This window comes from Aplysia californica, unplaced genomic scaffold (assembly GCF_000002075.1).
Source record: "Aplysia californica isolate F4 #8 unplaced genomic scaffold, AplCal3.0 scaffold00148, whole genome shotgun sequence".
In the NCBI taxonomy this organism is placed as follows: Eukaryota; Metazoa; Mollusca; class Gastropoda; order Aplysiida; family Aplysiidae; genus Aplysia; species Aplysia californica.
The window spans coordinates 285,079-309,452 of NW_004797418.1; the positions used below are offsets into that span (position 1 = coordinate 285,079).

A 24,374-nucleotide genomic window follows, 5' to 3' on the forward strand; every position below is an offset into this window, starting at 1 on the left:
ATGGAGGACTGAAATATGCTTTTACCAAAGACTCTTTAATCTGTCTTGCGAAGGCATACATGTGTATGAAAGATCTCCCGCAGATATCCTCAAACTTCATCGTAGACCTACCATTTAAAAAATTAATGATTACATTAACCTTAAAAATTAATGCCTTATTAGACCCACTATATTAGTATTCTGTTCTTTCACTTCTCCGCCTGCCTATTTTGCTTTTTTCCAGCACCGTTTGGCCGTAATTGTGTCAGTGTGCATTTTTTCCTCAAATCAAAGGTTTTCCATTTTGGTATTTGGCAAATAGGCACCATTTCAGACAAATACCATTATGTACGTTACAAAATCGCCGTCTGTTTTGTAGTGATTAGATGCTTTACTGTCACACACAGGAGACTTGTGTTCAATTCCCAAGTGGACAGGATTTTTATCATGTACAGTATAAAATGGATAGGTCGAACACAGAAGACTCTAAATCATGCATCTCTCGAACTGTGCTTGCGGTCCCATTTTTTTTTTGGGAGTGCTTATTTGGGCCACATATGGCCTAAATAAGGTAAGGGAGGGGGGTTTAGCTTATTTAGGCCACACATGCTCAAACTACCAGGGGACACCCTTTTAAGGCAACTGAGTTCGTTCCACTTTCATAATGGTGCACCTTTCTCATTTAGTACAGTTTTGTCTCAGTGTACAACTTATATATATCATAATGAATATTGTAAGAACAAAGCACGATACGCAAAGTTTTGCTCAATCTCAATGGTTTGAATGAGGGCCAGATTTTTCCTTCATGGAGGGGCAAAATCTAGGCTACCATTTTGGCACACTTTGGTCAAGTAAAAAGGTCAAATCCTCCGAATGGACTTCATGGTCAAATTTGGGGTATAAAAAGTGTGTACACAACGTGGCTGAGTCAAAGTTACACTATCTTTGCCTGGGTGGCACTCTCTCATACTGTCTCGTAGTAGTACATCTCTTGTACTGTCTAGTAGTAGTAGCCTACATGTGTAGATGTAGTAGTAGTAGTAGTAGCAAAGATCGAGAAGAATCTTTGGTAGTAGATTCTATCTAGTAGGCAGTTTAGTGAACGTGCACGCGGCAGGGCGAATCGGCCTTGATAAGCCCCGTAGACCTTTGTGATCGGCCACGAAGCCTCGTGTTTTGATAGGTCTAAACAACTTAGTGTTAATCGCACTGCCACATCCGACAGGCCTTTATCTTTTTAAAAGGAAAAGAAATGGTCATCAAAATGGTTGAATTTGCGTGAAAATCGATTCGGTAGAACTGTAACTATTAAAATTTGCTTCTGAAAACAAGTTACAAGGCCATTTTTATAACTCGATGAGATAAAAACTACTGGCTGTATTATTCTGTATAAATTATGAAACTTCAGGACGTATTATTATTTTCCAACATCTTCTGCCGCCTTAGCTGTAGAGGTTGAAGTTTTCACAACACTAATAGATCTAGTAATAGGGCTTTCCGTAAAAAATGCATAGATCTACAAAAGCCGAATCACCGAATCGACCGGTCAGCGACCCGGGCACCCCGCTCTCCCCTGCACACTGTGATAACATGTTGCTTCGGTATAATTATTCAACTATTAATATGTGCTGCTATGGCAATTGGGATGTACTGACTGACAAAGCGATTCACAGTTTTGTTTTTATTTTACCATATATTTGACTTTAATAGTGCAGGTGATAGCTAGATCTAGATTCCCTGTCTAGAATCAGTAGTAGCAGACAAATGCTAGAAGCAGCCAGAGAGCCTACAACTGCTAGATCTAGATCTAACTCATTGCTATGCCTTTGGGCTTTGGAATTTAAATAAAACGAATTGCACAGTTCTAGTTAATTTTAGATTCAGCAACTATCTGTATTTCCAGAATTAATAATAACAAATCTCACCATAACAATCACTTTTACTTTTATTAGAATAATTAGATCAACTTTTTTTCTAAAATCTGTTTTGCGCAAACTTAAGACTTTCTCTACGTGTAGAGCACAGAATTTACATTGTAAGCCTCTGCTCAGTCTTTTATTTTTAAGTATATACTTTTAAATAAAATACGTATAGATATAGATCTATATAATCATTTTATGTTATTTTCTGGATATTGTTAAAAACGGGGTCTACCTAGCAAAATACTAGGTTTTAGGACAGGTGGACCCCGGGGTCACCGTAGTGAAATACATGTAAGTAGATTTATTTAAAGATTAGTAGACCCCGGGGTCACCGTAGTGAAATAAGTAGGTTTAATTTTAAAAGGATTGGTGGACCCCGGAGTCACCATAGCCGTAGAGGAATAAGAAGGTTTAATTAAGAATTGGTGGACCCCCGGGACACCGTGATTAAACCTACTTATTTTACTACGGTGACCGCATGGTCCACCTATTCTAAAACCTAACTAGTATTAAATTTCGTTAGGTAGACCCTGGGGTCCACCTTAAACCTACACCTTCCTATTTCACTACGTTGACTCCTGGGTCCACCAATCCTTAAAATTAAACCAAGATCTACATGTACTTATTTCACTACGTTGACCCCAGGGTCCACCAAACCTTAATTAAATCTAGATCTACTTATAATTTCACTACGTTGACCCAGGGGTCCACCAATCCTTATTAATTTAAACCTAGATCTACTTATAATTTCACTACGTTGACCACGGGCTCCGCCAGTCTTACTATAAAATAAACTGAGATCTACTTATTTCACTATGTTGACCCCGGGGTCCACCGATCCTTAGTCAAACCTAGATCTACTTATTTCACTACGCTGATTCCAGGGTTCACATCCTAAAACAGCATTTTGTTAGGTAGACCCCGCGGTCCACCTATCCTTTTGGGGCTAGATAGACCCCGTGGTCCGCCTATCCACTTCCTTGATAATAACTGAAAAACATGCCAGTTGTCATGAATAGTGAAGAAAAATGTGGAAAAAAAAAGATAACGAGGTAGACGATAATTTGTCAAAAAAATTGCAAGTGCAAGTGAAAATCATAAGATAATTTTGTTATTTTCTGGTCATCTTTTCACGGTTTATAAAATGTTCCAGTGGGCTTACTACTAGATCTATGTCTCTGAAGAACATTTTGCTTGATTTTATTAGCTTTTTTCATGTACTTGAAAGCATAGAATAAAATAGTTTCACACAAATGTATGCACAATACCTTAAAAAAGAAAGATAAGGTCATTGTTGTTGCTGTTTTTTTAACGGAATCCGTTTTACGTTGAAAAAAGCGCTAAAAACAAGTTTAAATTTTTATAAGAATGCCCATAATATTAGGAATCCGAAATTACTACCTTGATCTAGTTTGCTGACTCTTTAATAACCATGAGCTGTTAAGAAAAAAAGAGAATGATATAGGATTTGTCCAAATATGACCATTAGTATTAGCATTAGTAAGATATTGCCCATTTTGTCCAATTATCCTTGCAGGTTTTAATCACCCTGTACTGCACCTCAATAAGCACAAAAAGAATATTTCTGTGACTTTGTATAAAGGTGTTTTGTAGTTGAGTTCTATGTAAAATTCTCAACAAAATAATGTACATTTGGACCGTACAACTGAGATAGACACTCATGCACACAATAACATTCACACATTACACACATACAAACACACTACTACATTTACTCTCTCTCTCTCTAGATCTCTCTCTCTCTCTCACCACAACCACACACAAAACAAACACATACACACCCACACCCACACACTCACACACACACACACACACACACAACTCTTACACTTGGTCCACTTATTTAGAATCATCCTCTATTTTGAAATAATCCCCCGCACTAAATAAAAAGATCAGTAGAATCTCGACCTTCCGAATCCATGGTTAGTTCAAGAAATCTACCATATGATGTGGCCTAAATAAGGTAAGGGAGGGGGGTTTAGCTTATTTGGGCCACAGTGTGGCCTAAATAAGGTAAGGGAGGGGGGTTTAGCTTATTTAGGCCACACTGTGGCCCAAATAAGGTCACCCTTTTTTTTTTACTTCTTTATCTTTGTAAGATATCCCTTGAACTGTGGATCCCTCGAACTTCATAGGCCGGTCCAGATGAATTCGAACTATCCGTGTTATACTGTATTTCAGTCTTTCTGATGGGTTGTTGCATTCCTCTCAGTTCGGGTTGGCTTTGACAAGCAGTGTCAGAAGCCTGCCTTCTAAATGATCTAAATTTTGTTGATCGGGGCGTAAAAATACCCACTAAAAAAACAACAACGAAAAACCCATTAACAAGCCCTCCTTACTTCAATCAACAATGAAACAATCATGTATCCTCCCAAACAACAAAAGAGGCACCTTTTCAAACGAATAGAAGCCCAAAAAAAATGCGCCCTCTCCACAATTAAATTCAAGCTTCACCTGTCCTCAAAAGATGCTTTCTGTTAAGAAAAAAAGAGGCTCCCGTTCAGACCCTGACTGGTATCTGAGGTGTAGTATGCTTCAACCTGAATGCTGCATTCAGAAGAGTGAATTTGATTCCCATGTGGGGAAAAGTTTTTCCGTGTGTCTTCTACATGTACGTCTTTCTGCTGGGACATCGTATCCCTCTCAACCCGGGTTGGCTCTGGCTGACAAAGTTGCAGCAGCCGGCCTCCAAAATGATCTTAATTGTATTGATGGGGCATGAAAGACTAACATAATTATATATATATATATATATTATATACATTATATATTATAATATTAAATGAGCTTGGACCCTCTCTACAACTTGTAATTGACTACCCAATAAGACTAGATATATATATCAAAAAGTATGTGTCCCAATATTTTATGTCTGATGAAGTCAAGACATCTGTGGTTGTACTCTGCTGTCACTGTCACGTGCAGGAGACTTATGTGTTCAATTCCCATATGGGGAGATTTTTTAAAGAGTATTTCCATCTTCTGATGGGATGCTGTTTCTTTCTCAACCTGGTTTGGTCCTGACCGGCTCGGTTGAAACAGTCCCCTCCTAATACATTATATACTCCTAAATTATCTCAATTATTGTGATGAGTTTAGAACATCTACATTTTTCTCTTAAAATTACACTTAACATATACCTGATTTGATATGACGTAACATGAAAAGTAAGTGCTCAAGTCCAATTAAATTTAGAGAAGACAGGAAGACTCATGTCTTACACTAATTTTTCCATTTAATTGATGAGTGGGGAAAAAAATCTTTGCTGCCATAGTCATCTCCACACAAAGAAATACACTGGCATCAGTGGTATGGTATAGTGTTTGGTTTTTTGCCGTTGCATGCAGAGGATGTGAGTTTGATTCAGAAGTGGAGAAGTTATTTTGTTCAGTATGGATTACAGTCAAAATCCGATATAACTGGACAGACGGGTTTTTTCCCTGTTTTGAGCAACTCCTGTTTTAACAGTTATCAAGGGAAACTACCAGTACCATTACGACCTCAGGTTACTGATTAGTATTCGATTACCACAGATCCTTTTCCAGTGGGCTGTTTTGCTAACACTGAGACGGAATCGATCAGTGACCCCGACACTATATGGGGGGGGAGGGGGGGTTGAAAGTTTGTGTTTTGGCAAGCGATCATACAAACAGGCGAAATGTCCTGGTCGAGACAAATTTAAATAATTTGACGGATTGAAAGCAAGTTCATGCGCTGCAAGATCACTGTTATATCTTAGTCCTCGCAAATTGAACCCTGTTATAGCCAGGTTCATATTACTTACCCTTATGAAGACCCCCCCCCCCCCCCCCCCCCCGGGATTTGATTTATCAAGTTCCTGTAATAACAGAGGCTGTTATAAATGGACTGGTCTGTACTTGTATTTCTGTCTATCTCCTATGATTTTGTATCTCTTTCAGCACAGGTTGGCTCTACTCTGAATACTCTGGTAGTCATGATTAAAATCAGCCTTCCCTCTGAATGATATGATATGTGTGGAGGGGGCTAAAATAATCTCAATCTATCGTCACAAAAATATATTACGTGCTCCACTGACATCACTCTATCGTGGGGAAAGAAATAGACAACTTTGTGATGTTACACAGTCTTTCCAGGTATTTGTGACGTTCGTGAGTAAATGTCTTCATTTACTAGACCTACTTAACACATCCAAGGTCCCCATTCTCTGTTGGGCCAACATGGGGGTAGCAGTGGCATCGTGCGTGAAGATGATTTTGATTCATTTTGAGAATGGGGAGAGGGGTGGTTGGAAGGCGCCACTGTGGGTCCTACATTTTTATTTTATTTCCCTCTGTTTCCTCTGTCTGCCTGCTTCTTCCCTGACCTAAATGACCCTTATTTTGTATCAATGTGCTACTCTTTTCTCTAACTGAGAATGGGGGGCTGAAATAGACCATTACCAGAATATAATTGTAATGAATTATATTTTTGCACAATGGTCAGATGTAAGTGCACACACAAATACAGTGAAACCATGTTCTACCACCTACCTTTGGGCAAGTATGAAGTTGGCAGTACAGCGGGGCTGGCGGTATAATGGGATAGCACCGGTTGCCATCTTGAGAAGGGGTAGAGACTAGAGACAAATTGTGGCCAGTCTTGACTGATCTCGATCTGGCAAGCGCAATTGCACTTGCCATGCACATGGAAAAACGAGCAGCAACCAATTACATGAACAGCTCCTGCTGAACTTAATTGTAAATTCAGATTGAACATTTCTGCCGGATCAGAAGCTATAGGCTATATTATGTGTCAAAAGACTCTTTAGACTTACATTTTTTAACCCGATACTCATCAGTCATGGGACCACCTCAGACCTTTCTCGTCGTGGATCCTCACAATATAGAAGCCATGTCGCCTGATATTTTGCTGACATGCCGAAGTGGCGCCATTCCTTTGATGTGTCTCCAGGCGACTTTAGAATTTCATTACCATTTTTTAAAAGAATATTGGCAAAGCCTAAAAATGATAGTATTTTCATAAGTAGGGCAAATCAGTAGTAAATTGGCAACAAATGCTAGAAATAGGCTGAACTCGCTAAGACGTATTAGGGAAAGAGTGAGTGCCTTGAGCAATGTGTAGTACCTTTAGTGACCTATTCGCTGGCGATAGGCCTACAGCGGGACACATTTACAGTAGTTTGATAGTGACTGTACAGCGCAGACAGCAGTGTAAAGGCTCAAATACTTTGTTTATATCATCTAACAGTGTACATTGGCAATATGGAGCGGTGCAACGAAGCTTGACTGTTTGAGTGCTCGGCTGCTTGCACTGTATGCTTCGTGGGAAGCCGAGACTGTTTCTGAGTGTTCTAGGGTCTGTTGAAGTAGTGATATAGATTGTAAAGTGCAAAGAGCTTCCTGTTGAACAGGGATATGGGCTACACAAGTGCAAGTTATTATTATTATTTTTTGGGGGTAAGTATTTTACGGCGCTCGCAACTGCATAAGGTCATATGAGCGCGCGGGACGCACCTAATATTTTCAGTTGGTAGGAAATTTTGAATTTTGCCCAGGTGGCGGCCGAAGCCTACTCTTATCGATTTTAGACCACCAAGGGATCTTTAACGTACGCAACTTGCACACGGGCCCTCCGAGATATTTCGCTCTTGTTCGAGAAGGCTACATGTAGATCTTTCCTACCAGAAGATCAGGGGTGTTGCAGAAGGACAGCAGTGAGAAGGAGCCAAGGAGTAGCAGTAGAAAGGCTGCAGAAAGAGTCAGGAGCCCCGGTGAGGGGACAAAGGAGGTGAGGGGGTGGGGGCAGAAATAGGAGACGAAAGCAGACGACAGAACATTGCTAGAGAGCAGGAAAGGGGGTGAAAGGAGACAATTTTTAGAGAAGACATTTTTTCGGTCGCTACCCGGATTGGAGCCCGTGACTTTTGAATGAGAGGCCAACATATTATTATTGTCATTATAACATGTATTGAAATATGAATGTTTGTACGTGTATAAAATATGTGCAAATTGTGCAGATCATCAATCACATTTGTTTTTACTATTTTAGTCTACCCTTTCTATTTGATCTCCTCAGTTTGACAGTCACATCGACCCTACTGTCGATCTTCTTTGAGAGCAGTATCTTTTCCCCTATTGTGATCTCTACTGCCAACGTCCATGGCAGACCAGATTATCTACTCACTTGACAGGTAGGTCAAGGTCAAAGTTCAAAGTTTAAGTTTCTGATGTTGTAGGCAGCTTGACGAAATGCTCAGTCCAGACATGGGCAAGCTGCAGTCCACTGACCAAGTTCGGCCTTCAAGCAGTTTCAGTCTAGCCTGTTAGTCGACCCAGTGAAAGTGGCACATGGTAAGTTGATATCTGGTAAAAGACAAAACTCTTGGTTTTAAAAACTAAAATCGATTCCAGTAGTTTCTGGCCCAGCTGAAAGCGATAGATCTTATATTTTGTCTCACAAAATGCCTCTGAGTGACATATGATGTAGTGTCAATTTCACTTTCACTTTGAGGTCCGGGTATGTCAATCGATTTCACCTACTTTTCTCCTGCTTTGGCCCTTGAGACATTCGAGATCACGAAATCCGGCTGGCGACTTCAACACAGTTGCCCATGCCTGACTTGTAAAAAGCTCTTACATTACATTCAGCAGGCAGATTTTGATCTATCGATATCAACATTGCTCTATAAAACAAATTATAATAACATCTTGCCTATATCTTTTAGGAGTAAGGTAAGGGTGTAATCATAACAACACTGTTGCCAGTCTCTTATTACTCTGTGTTCAACCATGTAGCTTTTGGACAACAACAACAACTACAAAAACAGCTACTGCAACAAAAATGTCATACGTAACAACACAACAACCACCGCTACAACAACAACCATCACCACATCAACTTTCACTGCCACAACAACAACTGTCACCAACAATGATAATTACAGCAATAACAACAACTGTTCTCTGTTCTCTCTCAGATTTTCCTCGGTTCACGTGGACACGGAAAAGCAGCAAGTGAGGGGCCAGGACTTCATCACAAGTCTTCGTGGTAAGTTTTGTTTTGTTAGTTTGAGTAAAGAGAAGTACATTGACATAATAATGGTCTTTTAGTGTTTTAGTGCTGGAGAAAAGTAAAACAGACAAACAGATGAGAAACAACAGAGGGAAAGTAAAGTGGTAGGACCTACCAGTGGTGCCTTCCAACCAGCCATTACGTACATTTTTACGCGTGCGCTTCCGGCCATCTGCTCTCTCTCTCTCTCTCTTTCTCTCTCTGTCTCTCTCTCTTTGTCTCTCTCTCTGTTTCTCTCTCTCTCTCTCTCTGTCTCTCTCTCTCTCACACACACACACGCGCGCACACACATACACACCACACACACACACACACCACACACACATACACACTCACACGCACACACATATGTTGGACGATGACTATGACCCATGGCTCTTTTTGATTAATGTTTTGAATTTTGAAGGATGAATGAAACGGTCATACAATTGGTCAAGACAGACAAGGAGGAAAATAGAAACTAACGACTTCTCCCCAAGGACCTTAAAATAACCTTCCTTTTTCGGCCCCTTTTTTCTCCTGTGCGGCAGTCTTCTTTAGCAAGTTCCTATTTTTTCTTTTTCACCCCCAGATGCGCTACCTACCTGGCGAGCCAAGGGTCACCGAGGGGTATGGGTCACTGTACAAAAGGAACTCTCGGCCTGTATACCCCAGCTAATTGAGGTCAGCGCTACGTGTCGTGTCAAATCTTTATTTTTTAAAATTCATTTTTTAAATTTTGGTGGAGCCTCTCTCTTGTTCGTAAGCTTGAAAATCATGCCCATGTACATTGCTCTTGATTTTTGCAAGATTTTCAAATGCCACCCAGTGCTCTTATGCTATTTGTGACATTTACGAAGGCTGCTTGACTATGGCTGTGAGATGATGTTGCCTATCCTGCCAAGCTATTTTGGTTTCCAATAGAATGTAGGCCTACATCTGAACTATTTATCATCATGAATGTATTGGCCTCTATAGTCCAATTGTTAGTCTCTTTGCCATTGCAAGTGAAAGAAGTGAGTTTGATTCCAGATTTGGGAAGTCTACTATTATCAAGTATTCTGCAAAGATTCTGTACCTCTCTCTTTCTCAGCCCACATTGTCCCTAACTGGTACTCAGTATCGAAGCAGCCCTTTCCGTAGTACAGTGGAATCCTGTTATAACGAGAGGGAGGGGACAGGTGCCAAATGTCCGTTATAGCAGGATTCTCGTTATAAGGGATCCAGTAATAAATTCAAGCGAAATAGTAAAGTAGGCCCAATCTACGAGTCTGATTTTCAGTTATTTCTTTTTGTAGTAATCTCCCCTGATGATGATTTGGCTCAAAATGACTTTTAAGTCTTACTTGATCAAAAGTTGAATCTGGTTTCATTCTCTAGTGCTAGCGATGTTGACAGCTCGGCATTGGCGAACAGAAAGAAAGTTCTCTAGGCTAACTCGCCCGCTATGTTGTCCCCCACCCTACCACACCCTGTGGTGCGTCCCATCTGGTTGCACACAATAGGAACATACCAGACCCTGCCCAGATCACACATTCGCTCCGTCCATCGCAGTACAGCTCTATGACCTCTCCATCCCCGCATCGGAGAAGTGAGAGGCATGGTAGGCCTAGATAATCTAGACTAGGCTGGCCTATCACATGATGCGTTCTGCTTGTCTGTGTATGCCACACTCTCCCCACTCATGCTCCGGCCTTCATTGTTGGCACACGTGGGCTCTCCCACTCTTTGTTTTGCTAGATAACCAACAAGTTTCTCAAATTGCGAGGTTTTAAATGGCCTATGCGCTGTGCACAGCAGCAGCAATATTCCGCTATAACCGACTCGCGTGTTGGTCTGATTGCGTTATAGCAGTATTTTATTTACAAAGATAAAGAAGGAAAAAAACAGGGTTTTAGAATAGTGTCTTTATAACAGACTTCTCGTTATTTCAGGACTCGTTATAAGTGGGTTCCACTGTAATATGATCAAAATTGTGACAAAGGGAGATTTCAGAATTATTTCTTCTGTGTCTAGTATGATGTTGCGGTCAGACAGAGACCAACAGAGAAGTGTTGAAATTCGGTGAAATCCTGAGAGACAAATAGCATTGAAATAAAATTATGACAACTCTCATTTCAGCTAGGGTTTGACTACCACCATGCTGAACCTGGTTATGCTATGCTTACAATTTGGCTACCAGAGACACTACCCAACAACCTGCCAGCGTACGCCAACCACTATCTAGGTATGTGCAATAATAGTTGTAAAACACATAGAGCATGTTGCATTGCTTTTATGCATGTACTATATAAATTATGTAATTATTGTCTAGCTTACTCACCCACCTAGCTAAAATGAAAATAAAATGCAAGGAAATGTATTATATTGATGTATTAACAATTTTGACAAAAAGAGCAGCCTTTCATTTCATGTAATATATTGTAAGTGTAAGGAGTCTTTAATAAAAATAAGTAGATAAAGTAGAAGCATTTGAAAATAATCTGAAGAGACCGTTTATAATTTATACACATGCAATCTCTTTGGATAGTCCTTTACTTTAATATAATTATTTTATTCCATTGAAAAAGAGAGAGGGTGCGGGGAGGGGCTGTAGTTGAGGAATAGGTGAGAGAGAGAGAGAGATTTTTTTCATAGATTTCAAAATGATTTATTGATTTGAAAGGCCTTTGGCCCGTACATCCACACACATTTTAACATAAGGCTCGGCAATTACATAGGCCTACATTGGTGCAGCTCATTGGATATTTAGCATAAATTGGACACGCACGCACGCACACACGCACGCACGCAAGCCCACACGTGAACACACACATATACACTCATACTCACACATACATATGTACATACATTCATACACACACACACACACTCCTACATACTTGCATGCCTACATACTACACCTACACACATACCGTACAGAGAAAGAGAGAGAGAGAGTGTGTGTGTGTGAGAAATAGAGAAACATGTTCTAATCAAATTTATAAACATGACCCCAAAAAACTCACGGTAATAAATAATAAGTATCATCGAACTCTTTATGCTTACTTTACTTTTTCCGTCCTCTGGTATCCTTAGGATGTCAGGGAGAGGTGCAGGTTTCGGTCCTGTGCTAGGTGTGTAGCGTCTGTGATAGATCATGTTATTTGTTATGTTGTTCCCAGGACCTTTTTATCCCCATCTTTCTTGGTCTTCCTCTGGATTTGAAGCCGGATTCTCTGGTGTTTTAAGCTCTAGCCGCTAGTTTTATTTGGGGCATTCTGGTTAGATGTCCAAACCATTTGACTTTTCGACGCTCTATGAATTTATTACTGGTGGTATACCAGTTTGTAGACATTATGGTTTCATTTCTTATGTGGTCTGTTCTTGTGATGTTGATGGTTTTACGGAGACACCTCATTTCGCATGCATTGATTTTTCTTTCTTGTTAAAGCCCCTTTTAAAACTTGCAAAATAAACACATAACTGATATATAAATGAATTTCCTATGTCCACCCCCAGGTGTGGCCGGCTTTGTGGTCAACGAAAAGAACCAGGTCCTGGTTGTCCGAGAGCGCTACCACAACACTAACCTCCGCTCTCCCTGGAAACTTCCTGGAGGTCACGCAGACAGAGGTCAGATTGCCATGAGAATCTTGTTGAAGATCTTTTGGGGTTTTTTCACTTCTCTCATACTTAATCAGGGTGTCCAGCAATATTTCCTGAAAAAATTTACTACCTGGAAAAAAAATTTACTACCCAGCAAATCAAGTCCCACACCAGCTCGAAAAAGGGAGTTCATTTGCGCCATCAATAACATATATTATTATTATTATTATTGCATAATAAATGGAACGAAAACAACACACAACAAAGTCCAGTCAACAAAATGAAGGATAGACAGACAATCACTAGCTTGCTCACCATTAGGTTTAGTTTTAGTTAGGTTTTTACAGCGCTCGCAACTGCATAAGGCCATATATGAGCAACAAGGGGTGGGTGTCAACAGAGAAGTCCAAACGGGGAATCAAGCTCACTCTGCTCACCTCTCTAGCCACCACAGCACAAAGTCTGCTTCAACTATCAAGGCACCCCGGAAACAGTAGTTCACAAGAGTGACAAACATTTTAAAAAAGTAGAGGAAAATGACAATAATAAGGAAGAGGAAAGAAAAAGCAGCAGTTCCCCATATGTTGTTCCGCCACAGTATGAGCATGACATTGATAAATCAGCGCATATTTACAATTCTATTGTGCTTAAGAACAGGTAAATATCCCTCCTTTTGGAATGGCCTAAAGATGCTTCAGTCAGCAGCACTGCCCTGGTGGTGGGAGGGGGCGGATTTACACCTAATGTGTGCACACAGGGTGACTGCCAAAGTGGCTCCTCAATTTTCCAGGTGGTCATCCATTTTCCAGGGGCATGTTACATAACAACACACGCACATAGTATATATCCAGTCTGTCGAGAACCAGTCTGGGTGTCATGACTTATATTATAGGTAGTGTAAACACGGCCTCGCGGGCACTCGCGGCCTTCCGACCGCGTGGTATCGGTAAAATCGGGGTAATTCCGATCGCTGTTTCTTTCTTCTTTCGCTATAAAACACCAAATGCCGTACACCTTGTAAAAGTTCAGCTTTTCCTCGTTACAATGGAGTAAGTTGTTTATATGTCCGATTAGTAGGAGCTGGAGAATCGCCGACGAAAGCGAAGCCCCTCGCGGTCAGAATGCGAGGTCGGCCGGGTGAAAAATTGACACGCGTGCATTCAAATGCTTCGCGGAACGAGGGATGATTAAATACCGTCTTTTCATTGGCTGAGAACTGTAGAGCTTTAAACGGGCTTTCCCGTGATATAAGTTTAGCCGTTGGCGTCTTGATAGAAAGCTTTTAAAAATACCGTCAAAATGTTTAAAGATCACTTTTTACACAAAATATGTAAAATACCGGCTTATAAAAAGTATTAATTAAAAGATCAGTTCATATTCTATTAGAATAAAGTAATTAAATTGGAATTATTTTACATCAATCCTTCCGCGAAACTCAGAAAGCATGTGACCCCGCATCCGTGGTACACTACAGTATAGAGCCGACTCGCTCGCCGCGGGGCCCGGTGCGGCACCGGCCAGGTCAACGCTCGGTGTTTTTGTCGAAATAACGACAGATCATCGTGTTTGAGGCAATAAAATACTGATTTGTAAAGATCTCACAGTCTTGAAAAAAATTATGCTCCATATATTTGTTATAGTGATTGTACTCTGTTAATGTGGAGATGTTTAGTGCACTTGGTACTCTTTTATTGTCTGTCAAACATGGGGTTGCAGCCAGTGACTGACTTTAACAAATTTGATCAAATTTTAAACAACTACAATTTTCTTAAAAATTGACGGAGAGGTTAAAGAATGGTACCAAAATGCTCAGTGGATATAGGCCTTTCAAATGGAACAGATACATTTGGCATACAGCTAGTTTGAAAATTTAGTTTCTGGTACCTATATATTATGAACGTGAAAGACAAAAATTATTCCTCAAACTCAAAGTAGAGTAATAACTTGAATAGCTCAAGAAGACCCATGCAGTGTGAGAACTGTGGGGACAAGATGCAGTGACACAGAAAATCTGCCAGTCTTGAACAGAAAGGTACAATAATATTGTTATTATATAATATACCATCACCAAACTAACAAAATACGTACACTTTATTCCAATATCACTGCTTACAAGGTATGAAAGATTCCGATTCTACACACAACCTGCACCAACGCGCGCTTTGGAGAGAGCTCTAAATCTAATCAAAATTCTGATTTTGCTTCCAAGTTTTTGTCCTCTGGAGTTGCCTTCAGCACCCCCACGAGTGTATCTTTTTTAAAAAAATCAATAATCCCCTGCCCCATTCCGTAGTCCTATACTTCGCAACGCTCAGACTTTGAATGAACTTTGGCGACCCCACAGCGGCCCGGTAGATCTGCTCACATAATGCCGTTTCCTGTGGTGCGAACGAGTGCAGGTTCACTGACCGGTCACGCTGGCGAGCCCGACAATCCAAAAATCTGCAGACGCTTGTATTTTCTCCCCCCCGCAACAAGAGACAGCAAAGTGACGAGTCCGAGTATTGATTAAATTTTATTTGCGCGGCGCCGGCGACACAGCGTTTATCCTGTACAACCAGCATGTCACAGATGTTGCGTGACAATGTATCAGTCTATCGCCGCAAATTTCTGGGTGGTCACGAAAGCGAAAGTAGATCTCGATTTTCCCGATCGAGCCTCTGTGTCACATACACTTCTGCCTGCCGCCATAGCGCCTTTTCGCGTGAAACGTACTCTCGGACAGGAAAAAGGTGAACGAATGTACAGTCGAACCTGCCCTGACGGCCACCTCTATAAGACGGCCACCCGTACAAACGGCCACTTTCCATTTCCCCCTAGCGTTTTTTCTATATAATTTAACTGTGTAAAACGGGCACTTGTCCAACGCGGCCGCGGCCACCATATTTTAATACACAACCCTTATCACTCAAAGCAATAACACCTGTCTTAGACGGCCACCTCAGTGACTCTATTATGTTTTGTCATAAATTGTGCATTGGCCCCTGGCGTTGTGGGCGAGCCGTCATAATCCAATCACCTGTCGTTGTTGTTAGGTAGTTCCTCCAACCGATCCCACTGTTGACAAATAGGTAACAAATTTTCAGCTGCTGGTGAGGTAAGCATGTGATCCCTCATAACCCATAAGCCCCGCCCAAAACTCATACAAAAATCGTACGTGAGATGAGTGGTCACTGTTTAGCCAGTCTGTAACAAAGTAACAATGGACGTCAACATGAACTTGCGACAGAAGCGTCACTCGTTCTCCGAGTGGTGGAGACCCATGTGTTTGTTTTAACATGGCACTCGGTCTTCCTTGTCTGATACATTTCGTTTTACTGTCACTCTTGCGCAAAATCAGCAACAAAATAAAAATAACAAACAAAATACAAACCAACAACAACAAAAACAAGAACAGTGCAGCTACTTTCGGTTGGGACTTTAGATGGGAATGGTTTGTTTTCTTCATCTTTATCAGTCCTGCCTAAGACGGTCACCTGTCTTATACGGCCACTTTTCTCCTTGACAATGGGTGGCCGTCTTACACAGGTTTGACTGTATATTATATCGCAATCGTGACCGGCAAAAACGGATTCATGTACTGAGGCTATGGCTCACTGAAAAGTCTTGCTGGCTTCATCATTCCGTAGGCAGGTTAATTTACGACCTCCGCCATGGCACATTTACTGCCATTTACGACCTTTACGACCAGGGCACCAAATTTACGACTTTTTTACAACTTTGCTGGACACCCTGTTAATACTGTTCTTAGTAATCTTAGATCTATTTTCAACCCAGACAGTTCCAGTTGTTATTCACCGGCTAGTGGGGAGCAATTATCTCTACCTTTAAGTTTAAGAAAAAAAATGCTGGAATGCTCAATCTTCCCATATAGTCGTATCTATGGTGCTGAGACCTGGACTTTGACAAAGAAAGAAGAAAACAGTATAGCTGCGTTTGAGATGTAGTGCTACCGCAGAATGGTTAGAATTAGCATTAAAGCAAAAACGATGAACAATGAGATGTCAGCATCAGATTTTCCTCACAAGACAAACACTGCTGAATAAAATAAAATGAAGGAAAATACGATGCTTTAGCCACTTAAAACGACACGAGACCATTGAAAAAAAGGGGTGCTTGAAGTAAGGATGTGGGGCTGGAAAGCCAGTTGAAGACAAAGAGTAACATGGGTGGACAACATAAAAACATGGACTGGCCTGGATATAGCAAAATGTGCACCGGCAGCTCACGACCGTGAAGGATGGAGGGTCATTACATGTCCACCTCTGAGGCAGAGATGACACCTCCAGTAACAGTAACTGTGGGGAGCTACACATACACCATGTCATAGTCTTAACAAACTTTGTTGGCAAACTGGTCAAATGTTTTAAGCCCAGAAAACAACACTTTTCAGGAAAAATAAAAAAGCAGATTCAATCTTTAAGAAATTGTTAGCAAATTGTGTATCTTTTCTTGTTTTTTTCAACATTTAGAATTTGAATCGACAAAATATTTATTGAGCACATGCAACTGATACCTCAGATTAAGAAACTGTCACTTTTAGCTCAGAACAACTGAACAGTTGCCAGCAAATTGTTGCTCAAGTCAAGTCAACATCTGTCTCTTCCTAGTAATGGCAACTATTTCATGCTGGTTAGTGACTTTCTACTAAATGTGACTATTTCATGCTTGGTTTTTTTCAACGCCTCATTTGCCTTCAATAAATGAAATTCTGAACAGTCTGCTAGGAAACAACATTTCTGTTGCTTCTACTTCTAGTTCAATTTCGCTTGGCATCTAAAGTTAGTTATTGTCTAGCACTTACAGCAATAAAGTAAAGTTGATCACACATAAATAATACTAATGATGTAAATTTATGTAGTGCCTAATCCCCAGATTGCTCCAAGTGCTATATAATGCAGAATTGTCATTCAATACAATTGACAAATGAAGAGACAGGAAATGTTCATTGTGAAACCATTTATTTGAACTTAAATTTAAACACACACACACCTACACACACACACTCACGCACAAACAACTCCCAGATTCTCATCACATACAAGAACAACATACATCGCAGCCTTTTTTCTATTCCAGGAGAGGAGATCAGCACCACCGCGGAGCGCGAGGTGTTTGAGGAGACAGGTGTCAAGTCCGAGTTTGTCTGTGTCATCGCCTTCAGGCACCTGCACAACTACCGCTTCGGTCTGTCCGACTTTTACTTTGTGTGCCTAATGAGAAGTCTCAGCTCCGAGATAAAAGCCTGCCCTAACGAGATCGCGGAGTGCGAGTGGATGGATGTAAGTTGACATATATATGGCTCGAGGGAGCTTTGGGTGGAGGGGGGTGTGAGAGAGGGAGGGAGAGAAAGAATAAAAGAGAAAAAGGAGGGAGAGGGTAAGAGATGGAAAGAGAGAAGGCAGAGGGGGGAGAATAGAGCAAGAGACATGGGAAAGGGACAGAGTAAGAGAGAGAGAAAGAAATAAAGAACTAACAGAGAGGAAGAAGTGATTGCCATTTGAAAGTCTCAGCTTAGGGACAAAAACTTGCCCCAAGGAGATGGCGGGGTGTGAGTGGATGGATGTAAGTTGATGATACATATATATATGTGAAGCAGCCTGGTGAAATTGGGTGCTCGTCAAAATAACGAAATCAGAGAAAGTCAAACACTACAAACCCAAACCACTTGTCATATATGAGAGATTTAACTTCTACAAAGCATCCCAAAGGGAAAATGAAAGCATTTCTCAATATCTGGCAAATCTAAGAAGGCTCTCACAGCACTGTCAATTTGAAGAATTTTTAGAATACAGTCCGCAAGTTTCACCAATACCTCTACGGAAGATCCTTCACGCTGATCACTGATCATAAGCCTGTTCTAAAGATTTTTGGACCAAAGACAAACCTACCAGCGATGGCTGCTGCCAGGATCCAAAGATGGTCATTGGAACTCACCAATTACCAGTATGAAATCCAGTACAGAAGAAGGGAAGATCACTGCAATGCAGACATGCTGTCAAGACTGCCACAAAAGGAAACAGAGTCAGAGAGTGAAAAGGACAAATTAGTCTATTTTTCTTACATCAATGACATGCTTATCTCTGCAGCTGACATTGCAGAAGAAACCACAAAAGATGCAGTATTGTCAAAGGTGCTGCAATATACACTGACTGGATGGCCAAATTGCGTGGAGGATGACAATCTCAAGCCATTCTTTCAAAGAAGGGAGGAGATTACCACAGAGGCAGGAGTTCTTCAGTGGGGCCTGAGAGTGATCATACCTCAGAAGTATAAAAACAGAATACTATATGAACTACACGAAGGACATCTCGGAATGAATAAAACCAAAGCAATGGCTCGTTCATATGTATATTGGCCAGAGATAGATCTGGACATTGAGAAAATGATCAAGGACTGTCACAGATATGCAGAAGGGAAGAACATGCCAGCAGCCGCTCCTGTATTCGCGTGGACGTTTCCGTCAAAACCATGGGAACGGATTCATGTAGATTTTGCGGATTACGAAGGTCAGAAATATCTCGTGCTGATCGATGCTTACTCAAAATGGCCTGAAATAATACCTATGACACAACAACGACAGCACAGAGAACAAATGATGTGCTCAGACAGATCTTTGCAATTCACGGATTGCCTGTCACACTTGTCAGTGATAATGGCCCACCATTTAGGTCAAGTGAATTTGAAGAATTTCTTCAGGAAAATGGTGTACAGCACATAACTTCACAGCCTTACATGCCTTCAACAAACGGATCTGCTGAGAGACTTGTTCAGTCATTTAAGAGACTTATGAAATCATCGAGCCCAGGACAAAGTGGACCGCAAATATTTGTCCAAAATCCTGTTACAACTCCGAACAACGCCTCACATGATGACTGGCAAAAGTCCAGCAGAACTCTTATTCAAAAGAAAGATAAGAATCCGGTTGGACCTGATGAAGCCTGATCTCGTGTCTAACATGCGTCACAAGCAAGAAGCTCAGGCACAAGGAAAAATCCTCCGTGAATTTCAGCCTGGTGACCCTGTCAAAGTCAGAAACTACCGGCCAGGTGTAAACAGATGGACAAACGGAGTGATCTTACAGAGATTGGGAACCCACAGCTACTCTGTTCGCGTAGGTGGAACGGTGCGACACTGTCATATCAACCAGCTGTAGTCTGCTCCAGACATCAACGAATTACTGCCTCCGCTACCTACCGTCCCAATGCTACCAATGGGTCATGATGAGGAACCAACGGTACCACCATCAATTGCTAACCCTGACACAACCCAAGACGCCACTCAAGGACAAGCGTCACCACAAAGATCACCACCAAGACGTTACCCAAAACGTGTCAGAAGACCAGTTCAAAGAATGGACTTATAACTCTCACATTTAAAGTGAATGGACTGTCATAATCATAAACGTTCTCGGTGAAAGAATGGACATTTTACTTCTCTACATAAAAGTGAATGGACTGTTTTAAGGATAAACATTCTCAGTGAATTAATTACAGATGTGTTATTTAGTATTAGAAACATGAAACAAATCATACCAAGGGACTTACCTCTGAAGTGATAATTTTGTTACAAGTTATAAGTGATTTATTTCCTTGCATCATAATGTGCACCTAAATATATTACCTTACTATTGTTTTCAGTGAAACAAAGTAAAGCCTATCACAGAGCAATGGAGGCTTATGTCTGTTCTTTTAAGACCTATGCAATGGAGGCCCACCTATCAAACAAGACTCATGATGTTCATATGAGAATCATCAATCCCCTCCTGGACAAGGGATACCATCTATGTCGATAATTACAGTGGAAACCTGATATAACAGGGATGGTGGGAGTAGAGAAAAAGTCCTGTTATATCCGATCCCTGTTAAATCCGAAATGCAAGGAAAGTAAGCATTTGTGGACTAATCCAGCCGTACTTATTCACGGGTAGTTGCCCTTGCCACAAGTACCCACGAACAGAGGGTTTGGCACAAACTTTCTCCTTGCCTCCTTAAACCACATCGGAAGAGCTTGGTCCACAGCGTCTGCATCGGGTAGTCTCATCTTCTTTCCATCCAGAGCAAACTTCCCATTGGAGTATGCTGCCACTATCTTCTCTCTATCCTTAATAAAGGTGTGAATCGACCCTTGTGGAATGTCGAACTGACAACAAATCTCTGCCAGTGGAGCTTGCTTTTAGTCAACAGCCTGGATTATTTAGTATTTTTTGTCAATTGAAAGGCATTTTTTCTTGCGATTGACATCGTTGGTGGCACATTACGCAAATGTGTTGCTAGGTTTCGGGCTAAATCGAGGTCTGCAGCACACCGCAGCCCTCTCTCGCTTCACAAGCTGCGTGTACTTGCTGTGGCATGGCTTGCATGGGCTTGCTCCATCACTACGTTACTCTGTCTGTCTGTCTCTCTCTCTCTCTCTCTCTCTCACTTTCTACACATTGTTAACTAGCCTTCGTCCCTGCTATAAGCGGTTGGGCTTCAATTAGGCCCTGTTATTGCCGATAACTTTTAATAGAGACAAAGAGTAGAAAAAAACGGGGATTTTAAAAATCCCTGTTATTACCGGATCCCTGTTATTACCGGGCCTGTTATATATGGTTTCCACTGTATTATGCTTCCCCTCTACTCGCATCACAGCTCGTCACAAGTAACATGGTGCTAATTAGCACTGTCCTCGCCAACTGGAAAGGATTACCAAAAGAACTCACGAAGCAGCCAATTCAGAAAGGAGAAGTTGTCCACAAACGGAAAAGTAGCCTTGTTGCCTTGAAGTGCCATGACAAAAAGAGTCAAAGGAAAAGAAGATTCTAGGTCTAGTGATCGATCTAAGAATAAGATACTAGTCTAGTCTACTAGATTTAGATTCTAGATATAGATTCTAGATTAGATAGGCCAAGGCTAAATTCTAGATCAAGAGAAAATGAAAGAGTAGATCTAGATCTAGTAGATTCAGACTCTGATTCAAGACGGGGAAGCGAATGTGTTTTGAAAAGCTACTTTGCATCTGCCAAGCACAAACAAATGGTAGACTTAAAGAGTAAGCAAGGTGTGTCTTTGACAATGAAGGATTTCTTGAACACCAGTAGTTCAAACCAAAGTTCTGCAGCCACCACTGGATCTGCTGCCTCAACAAGTTCGGGAACAGTGGAATCGATTGTTACGAATGAGACTGTACTTGAGGCTGAGGTGCTTCACTGTTTGAATATGGTTGAAAAACATCACTGTAACTCAAGTACCTCTAATGTGGCAGAGCTTTAGAGAGCAATAATTCCGGATTCACAGATTGCTGCCCAATTTCAAAGTGGTGACAAAAAATCTGCCTACACAACAACGATTGGAATCGCCCCATACATCAAACGCCTGGAAATGAAGGCTCTGCAGCAGTCATCACAGTATGTGCTACTATTTGATGAATCTCTAAATGAGCATACGAAATTCAAGCAGTTGGACACCCACATTCGTTATTGGGTTGGAAACAGTACAGACGAGATACCTGACGTCGCAATTTCTTGGTCATGTGAGAGCTGCAGACTTGCACGAACACCTCCGAACATCGATGGAGAAGCTGCCTTTAGAAGTGGAATAGTGCAGCTATCTATGGATGGACCGAATGTCAACTGGGCCGCATACAAAAGCTTTTCAAAGGAAGTGGAAGAGGAGACAAGCCAAGTTCTACTCAACATTGGATCCCGTGGCCTGCATACTATCAATAATGCCTTTAAAGATGGAATGAACAAAAGCAACTCTAACCTGGGCAGCTACTAATCAGCACTACATTATCTTTTCAAGGACAAACCTGCGAGGCGGGAAGATTGGAGAGAGCTCTCAAGCTTCACAATTCTATCAAGACTTTCATTAGCGTAGTAAGGAAAGAGACAGGTTCTGAGCCCACGTGCAAGTCTTGTGCTACGCTGAAGGAAGATGTTGCAGATCCTTTCCTGGAGGCAAAATTAGAAGCCAGCCTTGTTGTTGCTAAAGTTGCTGCCCCATTCCTAAAGACATACCAGTCAGACAGTCCAATGTTACCATTTTTTGCCTCTGATCTTTTTGACCTGGTGAAAAGGCTGCTAAATAAGGTTGTGAGGGCAGACGTCATGAGCACCATTTCAGCATCCAAAGACATCCACAAGCTGAACTTGGACGACATCGGAATCTTTAAGACTACCCACCACATTGTTGTCGGCACTGCCGCCGAGGACCTGCTGAAATTCATTAAGGAAAGTGACCTACAAGTCTTAACTTTTAAGGATAGCTTCGGGATGTTCATCCAGTCAGTTGTTAAAAAGCTTATTGACAAGTCAACCATCAAATTTAAGCTTGTCCGTTGCTGTGTGTTCCTTGACCCCACCATGATGATCAAGGAGAAGGCCAAGAGTCTAACTGACTCAAACCTTGGACGTACTTAGAGAGGCAAGTAAAGTGACGGCCGCGGAATGTGATGTCATCATAGATGAGTTTGATGACTTTCGCTTGAAGGTGGATCGATCAATTTTTGCTGCTCATACTCCATCCTCTGAACGCCTGGACATGTTCTTACATAAACATCTAAAAGACTCCTGCCCTCAGCTCTGGAAAGTGGTGCAAATAATACTGGTTCTATCACATGGACAGTCATCAGAGGAGAGAGGATTCTCTTTCAATAAAGAAATTAGTGTTGAGAACTTATCAGTTAGTTTTTAGTTTTAGTAGAGGTTTTACGGCGCTCGCAACTGCATAAGGTCATATGAGCGCCAGAAGATTAGAGGTGTTGCTAGAGAATAACAAACATAAAAAAGAAGAAGGGGAGATAAGGACGATAGATGTTTGATAGGAAAGAAGAAGCAAACCACACCAGAGCACCGACCAACCACCCACGAGAACTTATCAGAGGTGTCCCTGATTCCTCAAAGGAGGATAACATTAAGAGATGGGGTGGCACCACCAAAGTCCCAATGACAAAGGAACTCCTGCCTGCGGCAGCAAGTGGAAGGCAAAATGACAAGCAGTATTTGGAGAGAGAAAAGGAGAAGAGGCTAGATCAATCTAAAAGGAAGGCAGAAACCAAAACAGAGGATCTGATGGCTCTGAGACAAAAGAAACAGAAACCGCTAGTGGAGTCAAATGACTTGGTATCAGAGGCGGACAAATTAGCAGCTCAAGCTGAGGCAAAAGGCAACTTCCTTCTGCTCTCTAGATCAAATGCCTTGAGAGAAAAGAGCAAAACAAAGCTGGCAGATATCACTTCTCTGGAAGCCGCTATCCAGGAGAAGTTAAAGGAATTTTGAGGTGATCGTCTCAGACAGTTGTACATAGTGTATATAACTATATAGACCAAACTTCCTTGTTTTACAAAGTGAAAATTAAGTATATATAGATATAAAATATGAGCTGTGGCCCTACTTACATGAGCAAGATTTCATCAGGATGTTCAACTGCAATATGACTTGGTAGGTACTTGTACGTTATAATTATAGGGGCTTACCGTTCACATTGTTTTGTTTTCAAGTTATAGGGGTTCACTGTTTATTATTATATTCATTTTATGTTAATCGTCTGGGACTTTTGGGAAGAAGTATGCCGTGGGAGGGTCTTGAATTTTAATTTTTCAGTCTTGAAAAAGTCTTGAATTTAGTCTTATTAACCGTTTTGCACTGACAGCACCCGTATGCGCCCGCGCTGGTGACCCCCGCCCATCCCTATAGCGCCCGAATGCGCCCGCCACGGGGGTGTTTGTTTCGTTGCCGCGGGAGGCTTCTACTTTTCCTATCATCAGAAGTTTCACTTAGCTATCTTTATAGAGGAAGAATTCCGGTTTAATATGGTGTTTTTCTTGTTTCGCTAGCACAAAGAGTCACTT

General features: G+C 41.4%; 1 protein-coding gene across 1 annotated transcript in view; it reads left to right on the plus strand.

The window, feature by feature from the left end:
* LOC101863665 (nudix hydrolase 8) overlaps positions 1–24,374 on the plus strand; it is a 37,318-nt gene that overhangs the window by 11,661 nt on the left and 1,283 nt on the right. Inside the window, exons 2-7 of the mRNA XM_005097168.3 lie at positions 7,980–8,094; positions 8,881–8,951; positions 9,547–9,638; positions 11,076–11,181; positions 12,456–12,569; positions 17,622–17,824. Of these exons, the coding sequence (XP_005097225.1) occupies positions 8,063–8,094; positions 8,881–8,951; positions 9,547–9,638; positions 11,076–11,181; positions 12,456–12,569; positions 17,622–17,824 (618 nt within the window). The 5' untranslated portion in view covers positions 7,980–8,062. The remainder of the gene's footprint in view (positions 1–7,979; positions 8,095–8,880; positions 8,952–9,546; positions 9,639–11,075; positions 11,182–12,455; positions 12,570–17,621; positions 17,825–24,374) is intronic.